Source organism: Galeopterus variegatus, unplaced genomic scaffold (genome assembly GCF_000696425.1).
Source record: "Galeopterus variegatus unplaced genomic scaffold, G_variegatus-3.0.2 Scaffold11240, whole genome shotgun sequence".
Classification (NCBI taxonomy): Eukaryota; Metazoa; Chordata; class Mammalia; order Dermoptera; family Cynocephalidae; genus Galeopterus; species Galeopterus variegatus.
In genome coordinates this window covers 33,000-42,154 of record NW_007737351.1, presented here as the reverse complement: position 1 = coordinate 42,154, position 9,155 = coordinate 33,000, and the positions used below count along the sequence as shown (strand labels likewise).

At 35.9% G+C, this 9,155-nt stretch overlaps 1 protein-coding gene across 1 annotated transcript; it reads right to left on the bottom strand.

The window, feature by feature from the left end:
* Positions 1 to 3,783: 3,783 nt before the first annotated feature.
* Positions 3,784 to 8,562, bottom strand: LOC103610496 (olfactory receptor 4C5-like). The gene is made up of 2 exons (XM_008594653.1): positions 8,392 to 8,562; positions 3,784 to 4,850 (listed from the first exon to the last, which is right to left on the bottom strand). The coding sequence occupies exon 2, from the start codon at positions 4,815 to 4,817 to the stop codon at positions 3,879 to 3,881; it is 939 nt and encodes a 312-aa protein (XP_008592875.1). The 5' UTR covers positions 4,818 to 4,850; positions 8,392 to 8,562; the 3' UTR covers positions 3,784 to 3,878.
* Between the last annotated feature and the right edge of the window lie 593 nt (positions 8,563 to 9,155).

The window sequence follows — 9,155 nt, the reverse complement described above, 5'->3', positions numbered from 1 at the left end:
TATAATAAAAAAAAGAATTTAATTCCTTGTTGGGATTGAATCTGTAATAATAAGCCTTGCATAAAAAATAAAAAAATAAAAAGCCCAGGACTCGTGGATTTACGGTTGAATTCTATCAAACATTTAAAAAACTAATACCAATTCTTCTCAAACTCTTCCAAAAATTGGAAAGGAGGGAACACTTCCACACTCACTTTATGAGGCCAGCATTACTCTGATACCAAAGCCAGACAAGAATACTACAAGAAAAGAAAATTATAAGCCAATATCCTTGATGAAGGTAGATGGAAAAATCTTCAACAAATATTAGCAAACTGAATTCAGCAGTACTTTAAAAGGATCATTCACTATGATCAAGTGAGATTCATCCCAGGGATGCAAGGATGGTTCAACATATGCAAACCAGTAAATGTGATTCATACATTAACGAATGAAGGACTAACACCATATTATCTCTTCAATAGATGTAGAAAAAGCATTAGAAAAAATTCAATAGCCTTTCATGATAAACCTCTCAATAAATTAGTATAGAAGGAATTTACCTCAACACAATAAAGGTCATATATGACAAACCTGTAGCTAATATCACACACAGTGTGAAAAAACTGGAAAGCTTTTCATCTAAGATCAGGAACAAGAGAAGGGCGCTCACTCTCAACACTTCTATTGAAAGTAGTATTGGAAGACCTAGCCAGAGCAATTAGGCAAGAGAAAACAATAAAAGGCATCCAAATTGGAAAGGAAGAAGTTAAATTGTCCCTGTTTACAGATTACATAATATATCAAAAACCATAAGTATTTTACTAAAAAGCTCACAGAAATAATGAATTCAGTAAAGTTTTAGGATACAAAATCAACATACAAAAATCAGTAGTGTTTCTATACACTAAATGCAGACTATCTGAAAAAGAAATCAAGAAAATCGATTACAATAGCTACAAAAAAGATAAAATACTTAGGGATAAATTTAATGAAGGAGGTGAAAGATCTCTACACTGGAAACTCATCTAAGTAGTCCTGTTCTCTTTTGGTTTCCATTTGCATGGGATACCATTTTCCATCCCTTTGCTTTCAGTCTGTGTGTGTCCTTGCAGGTAAAGTGAGTCTCTCCTAGGCAGAATATAGTTGGGTCTTGTTTTTTATCCACTCAGCCACTATGTGTCTTTTGTTTGGAGAATTTAATACACTTACCCTCAAGTAATTATTGACAGATTATGACTTGCTACTGCTATTTTGTTAATTGCTTTCTTGTTTTGTAGATCCTTTCTTTTCTTTGTGTCTTACTGTATTTCTTTGTGGTTAAGTGATTTTTCTCTAGTATTATGTTTTGATTTCTTGCACTTTAAATATTTTTTTCTGGATGTATTATGGGTTTTTGCTTTGTGGTTACCATGAGGCTTATGAAAAACATAGTTATAGCAGGTTATTTTAATCTGATTAACAGCTTAAGTTAGAGTGCAAAAGAAAAATCTGCATTTTTATTTGTTATCCTGCAGATTTTGAATTTTTGATGTCACAATTTACATCTTTTTATATTGCATATTCCATTGTGAATATATGTCACATTTTTTTTATCCATTTATGTGTTGATAGACATGTGGGTTGATTTCATATCTTGTCTGTTGTGAATAAAGTTGCAATAAACATGGGGGTGCACATATGTCTTTGACATACTGATCTCCTTTCTTTTGAATATATACCTAGCAGTGGGATTGCTGAATCATATGGTAGTTCTACCTTTATTTATTTATTTTTTTTATTTTTATTAATTTTTTTTTTGTCCTTTTTGAGACCGGCCGCACCACGCTCAGCCAGTGAGCCCACCGGCGGCATCCCTATATAGGATCCGAACCCATGGCGGGAGCACTGCTGCACTCCCAGCGCCGCACTCTCCCAAGTGCGCCATGGGCTCAGCCCTCTACCTTTATTTTTTGAGGAGCTTCCACACTGCTTTCCATAATAGCTGTACCAATTACATTCCCACCAATAGTGTGCAGGGTTCCCTTTCCTCCACATTCTTGCCAACACTTGTTGTCTTTTGCCTTTTTGATAATAGCCATTCTAACAGGTGTGAGGTGAAATATTATTATGGTTTATATTGCATTTCTGTGATGGTTAGTGATGTTGACCATTTTTTTTTTTTTTTTTCATATCTTGTTAGTCATTTGTGTGTCTGCTTTTGGGAAATGTTTATTTAGTTTGCTTTGCCCATTTTTCAATTTGCTACTGAGTTGTTTGAATTCCTTATATATTCTGGACATTAGCCCCTTATCAGATGTATGGTTTGCAAATATGTTCTCCCATTCTGTAGGTTGTCTCTTCACTCTGTTGATTGTTTCCTTTGCTCTGCAGAAGTTTTTAGTCTGATGCAGTCCCATTTGTCTATTTTTGCTTTTGTTGCCTGTGCTTTTGGGGTTACATCTAAGAAGTCATTGCCCAGCCCAATGTCATGAAACTTTGCTTCCATGTTTTCTTCTAGTAGTTTTAGTTTCAAGTCTTTAACTTAAGTATTTAATCCATTTTGAGTTGACGTTTGTATATGTTGTAAGATAAGTGCCTAATTTCATATTTCAGCATGTGGATATGCAGTTTATTTGAAATAAATTGTTTACTAAATTATTGAATATTAATCTGTATATAATGTATACTTAATAATATATAGGCACGACTATGGAGTCATTTATATTAATTCAGTCCTTATGAAGGTAGAAGTGAAGTTGCTAAGATTTGCAGGATTTCTGAATTGGCTCAATATAGATTTTTACATCTAGTTTTCTTAAAAAGTATTTTTTGATTGAAACATAATTGAATATATATATTTGTGGGGCACAGAGTTGTCATCAGTATTTGTGTATAATATGTGATAACCAAATCAGTGTAATTAGCATTTTCATCATTACAAATCATAATTTTTCTTTGTGTCCATTACCTAATGTCTTTCTTTTTTCTTAGAATTGCACAGTGTGTACATCACAAATTACTGCCTATTTCATTGTTCTGCAATTGGTTTAAATTCTCTATTAAAATTTGAATGTGCAGAATTTCTGCCTTGACTATTCAGATGTCATTAACTCTCTTTTGTGCCACCTATTTTTGTTCCTATTAGCTAAGGAACAAATCTATTCAATAAAAGCTATTTTGGAGATGAAGTGGTATATAAGATATTTTTATAGAAAAAGTGCTCCATGAAATATCTTCTACCTGAGAAATCATGTAAAGCTCATTCTATGGCCATACCTGGAACAATGAAATATCCCTCCTTGGCTTTAGGCAGAGAAAATAATTTATTCTGGGAAGAATCAGATTGTAATGTAAATGATGCCACCTGGAGCTTTGCAACAGAGCAGCATTAATTTTTGGATAAGTCCTGGCTTAATGATTCTTATTCCTCAAAACCCATGCATTTCTGGTTGATCTCTATCTCTCACAATAATAATTGTACCTTGATTTCATTAGTTGGAATTGCAACTATGCACTTCCAACAAAATACTTAGCCATTAGGGATTTTTGTTTAAATATTGTAATTACTTGTCCTGTTAGTTATATAATCTGTACCTAAAGCTTTGCAGATAATTGTTCTACTGAACAATATATAAACTCATGGATTTTCCATATATTGTGACATTTTTATGTTGACTAGAAATGCCCCTTTGATCAACAATTTTTAAATACCAACGAGTGTCTAATTGGAAGAGACTTAGTCATCATTTATTCAAACATTGTTTTTTTCTTTTTTTTAATGAATCAGGAACCATTAAGAATTCCAGAAAACAAGGAGAACAAAATTTACTTAAGCTCACATTTTCTGACTTTAGGACCACTATCCTTTCCATTAGTCACACTTGTTAAAATATGAATAGATTTTGTTTTTATCTTCTCTATTCACAGGAATTGTTACTGAAGATTATTTTTTGGCTGCAGAGCTTCCTCATGGCATTTTTCACTTCTGCATTTCTGAGGGTATAGATTAAAGGGTTCAACATGGGTGTCACCACAGTGTAAAACACAGCCACTGCTTTGTCAATGGGGAAGGTGATCATGGGCCGAAGGTACACAAATATGCAGGGCACAAAGAATAGGATGACTACAGTAACATGGGAGGCACAGGTGGAGAGAGCTTTCCGCTGTCCTTCCGTGCTATGAGTCTTTAGTGAGCAAAGGATGAGGATGTAGGAGATGATAAGAATAGAAAAAATGAGCATACACATCAGTCCACTGTTGGCAGCAACAAAGAGTCCCAATATGTGAGTGTCAGTGCAGGAGAGTTGTAGCAGAGGGAGAAGGTCACAGATGAAATGGTCAATGACATTGGGACCACAGAAGGGCAACCAGACCATAAAAAGAATTTGAATCAGAGCATGAAGAAAGCCCCCAGCCCAGGCCACAGCCACCAGAAGGCCACATACCCGCCTGTTCATTGTGATCATGTAGTGTAGGGGCTTGCAGATGGCCACATAGCGGTCATAGGCCATCACTGTGAGCAGGATGGTCTCAACTCCACCAAAGAAATGTCCTGCAAAGAGCTGAATCATGCAACTACTGAAGGAGATAGTTTTCTTTTCAGTTAGTAGGTCAAATATCATCTTGGGGGCCACAGTAGAAGAGCAACAGCCATCTATGAAGGACAAGAAAGATAGGAAAAAATACATGGGGGAGCCCAGGGCTGGGCTTGAGGTGATTGTCACTACAATGAGTAGGTTGCCTACCAGGGTGAAAGAGTAGATGACTGTAAACACACTGAACAGCAGTTTCTGCACATCTGGGTTCTGAGTCAGGCCAAGCAGAATGAATTCTGTCACGTTGTTCACTCGCTCCATGAATCCAGTTTGGCATTTGGATAATTGCCTTTTCTGCAAATAACACAGGGACTGTAATTGTGGCAGATACATTTTGGTCAAGCGAATAATCTCTGTCAGGATTGTTTTAACACTGACAGAAACCCTAAGCAGATACTCCCAAGACTTAAAGTTGGGCCATATTATTGGTCACATAATGAACACATAATATAGCCCTCTTCTATCTCTCTCTCTCTCACACACACACACACACACACACACACACACACAGTGATTCATTTACACAAGCATGGTTTTATGATGCTGACATGTCACGCACCTTTCCTATAATTGTACATGGATGGCTATTTTCCCAGTCACTGCCCCAATAGTTTCTCCCATAGAAAAACAGTCAGGAATAAAAAGAGGACCTAAAGGAGGAGCAGAGCCTTGAATTCATGAGAGTTTACTCTCTGATGCTTCTTCTCTAGTCACTCATGCTGCTGGGGCTGTAATGCTGAGCCTGTGATGCAGAGTTTGTTATTCTTGTTATTTTAACTTGTTTCTGGGTTAGTATAAAACATCAAGTGAGTTCAATTTGAATAGGCTGCGGTAAGATCCACCCTGGCAGTCGGATTTGTGAGCTTATGCTACGTCCAAACAGAATTGCCCAAGTATAGCATCATACACCTCCAGAAGAAGCACGTCCTGAAGAGGCAAAAACAGGCAGGGTGATGCAGGCAGCATTTGCCAAATTTATCTGAATCTTTAGAATTCACTATTTGGAGAACTTATGTCATGTTTAGATTTTAGGGGGCATTTTGCAAATCAAAACACAATTTAAGGGAGGCTATAAAAATTCTTTAGAGCTGTTGAGAAAATGGATACTTTTAGGATGAGGAAACCAAAGCCCCATAATTTTTTGGACGGAGTGTGTTCTTCAGAGTTGGATAGACTATACCTGAATTCTGTTTTCACTGATTATTAGCCACATGTGTAAATATGCTAATCTTCCTGCACCTAAACTTTCTTATATACAAAACAGGAAAAATAAATAAGTAGAGGAATTGAAGAATATTATTATTGCACATGTGAAAGTTTGTTTCCTAATGGTAGGACATATAGCTTTCCACACACTCCAAATTCTTGATAAAAGAACAAAAATGAAAAAAAAAAAAAAAAACTCCACATAGCATCATTCTTAACCTTGAAATATTTGATTGCTCTAATATGAAAAGAGGAAATAAATGAACTAAGTACTTAACTCAAAAGGTGAAAAACAACTAGTTATATTAAGAAAATTTTTGAATGCAGAGATCGGTATGTCAGGCAATAGAAAATATTATCCTTGAATAAATTCAAGAGTTTTTGTATTTTAAATATACAAATTAAACTGTTGAACACAGATAACCATCATAAGAAGCAAGTATGGTCAAATTGCAAAAGGGTATTATTTTTGAAGAATATTTAAAAGAATATTATGTGTGGTTCACAAGAGATTTTTCAGTAACTGGATGGATGTTTCTCAAACAAATTGTTTTTTCAAAAAAGAAAAAAAGGGAAGAAAAGAGTAGAATATATTAAAGACTACAAATAAAACATAGATATATTCAAAAACAGAAAAGCAAAGACATCAACATATATCTAATCTTCAGGAGATATGTACTGAAGGGCATTTTAAACAAAAATGCAATAGTATAAGACAGGACAAAACTGATGGATTCAGCTACATAAAGATATGGAACACACTGGAAAAATATTTGCAACTAGTATGACCACTGTAACTATAGAAATAGTTTTTAGCAAGTTAAAATGTTTACTCACACCATGATTAAAATAAGGGCAAAACTAATAGAAAGGTAATTCTCAGAAAGGACATTAGACATCTAAAAAAGCCGCTATTTGATAAGTGACCAAAGATATGCAATTTAAAAACAGCAAAATACTTTTAACTGGCAAATTGGCAAAGATTTGTGACATACATATTATCCAGAGCTGGTGAGTGTGTTGATATAAAATATTCTGGATGTAAGTTTGACTCTATATAATAGGGGCTTTGTCACTGGTCATGTCCCTTTGTCCAGTACTCCCTGTTCTCAGAAATCTAGTCTAGATAAAAAATATGGACAAAAATTATGTAAAAAAATTGTATTTCACAATTTTTTAATGTTAGTGAGAAAATATAAATAATCCTAATGTCTACATAAAAAGGAGCAGTTAAATAAATTACAGTTATGAAAAGTCGAGTGGACATTATATTTACAAGAAGAATTAATGATGTAAAAAGTTTCTTTCAATATAATATTAGTGGAAAACAAAAGACAAAAGAGGTTATACAATATGATCTAAATTGTCTTTAATGCCATATTCCACAGAAAAGTATCTGAAAAAAGTACAGTAAAGACTAATAATGCTTATCTGAATTATAGAATTAAGGGCAATTTTTGTGTTATGTAAAAAATTTTCTGAGCTGAGTTTTCTAAAGGGAATATATTACCTTTATATCTAGTAAAATAATTTAATAAAATAAATTTTATTTTATCACCAGACCTGGGTCCATAATATCCTGAGTGACTGTTTTTCTCAGTAGATGAGTATGCCAGTCGTTATTCATAAAAGTCTGTGACAGTAGAAACAGAGTTAAATCTAACACACTGGTAAATTGGAGACTCTAGTGTTGCCTTGAGAAAGAAAGACTAATAAGCAAATCACAGATCGTACTTACCTCTCCGAATGAGTTTGGGAAAGAAGTGACAGGTTCGTTCCACAGCAAGTCAATTTATTTTTAGAGAATACTTTGCATAGGGTTGGCCTTCATGGACCCATCACTAACTGCTGCTTTGTAGGTCCATCCATTTTTAGCTTAAATATAATATCTCTTTTTCTCAAGTAGTGACTTGAAAATGATTGCTTAAGATAGATTTCCTCCATCAGGCTGAGTTCATGGGCTCTATAGGGTCACACCATCCTGTGGGTGTGAGGCGGAAGCATCCCAGCTCAGAAAAGAAATTACTTTAGTAACCTCCCAAGTATTAGGGTCACACCATCCTGTGGGTGTGAGGCAGAAGCATCCCAGCTCAGAGAAGGAATTACTTTAGTCAGCTTCCAAAGCATTAGGCTTCAAAAGAAATTGATGGAAAAAAACCTAACCATTGGAAGACATCTCTCTCCAAACCGCTTTACTACACATTTGCCAGTCTTGCTTGGAGATCAGGTGAAGTGTATGAAAAAAATCAGCTGATTTGAGAACCTAGCCTGACTGAAAGCCATGAGATAGCAAACTACATTAAAGCAGAAAAATTAGGGATTGCAAACACCATGAAATCAGCAACAAATGAAAGTTGCCTTGGAGTAGCAGTTCCCTGAAGTCATCTATTTTAAATCTTTTCTATAGTAAGCTGGGCTCAACCTGGAGATACCTCTTTTGGTTCTGGAAGTGTGGATCCAAATGGGTTGGAAATGCACAACCAAATAGCATTAGTGATCTTTGGCTGGTTATGCTGATGTGGTCTTCCTGGGTCGGGAATCCTCAGAGTTCATCCTTATTAACATTTTCATGTGTGGATTCCAGGAAATATTTTAATGTGAAAGTGCAAGGAGCTGGGGATGTTCTGACCTCTCAGCTCCCAGAGGATTGGACTTAGCAACTTCAGCCAAGATGGCAGCCAAACCAATTTATCCTGTTCTCTCTCTTGTGACCATGACATCTGTGACCGAAGGGCGAGAGGAGAGCCAGCTAGGCTGATCTAGGCTTACTTATATGGTTGTGGTTAGGAAGCGACCTTAGGAACTTGAGACCTCAGGCACAGAATGTTCTAGTCATGGAAGTTTGGGTGCATGAGCCAGCCAGAGCCTATAAAACAACCCGAACAGTACCTGTCTCAGACTTATAGGGAGGATTGAGAAAGACAACACATGAAAACATGTAGGTCAGTGCAAAACTGCTGTTCTCCTGTTAATGCCCTTAGGATAGCCACATGTAGGCTAGAAAAACTGCTCCTTAATATTAAAAACCTTAATCATGCATCTGAGCAAGAACTTTGATGGATTTTCTACTTACTGACTATATGACCTTGGTTCCTCAGCCTCTTTATATCTGAGTTTCCACATCTGTGAGAAGGGGTGACAATGGTCCCTGTATCCTAGGACTGTTGTGGGGGTTGTATGGGATAATGCATGTAAAAATACTTAACAAGGTATTAGGCAGAGCATAAAGGCTCACTGTTATTGGTTGTCAGTTTCAGGAAATCAGAGCTCATGGTGTGACTAATTCAGGTTTATGGCAAGAGTTGTCTCAACTCACATATGTAGCTTGTCTTCTTTACTCTTATGGTTGGAAGGATCTGGGCAGTTCCAGAAATTAGGAGAGAAGGAAGACAA

What these genes read in the sequence shown, in the direction of transcription:
- LOC103610496 (XM_008594653.1), bottom strand. Translation starts at nt 4,817, where the DNA reads ATGGAGCGAGTGAACAACGTGACAGAATTCATTCTGCTTGGCCTGACT.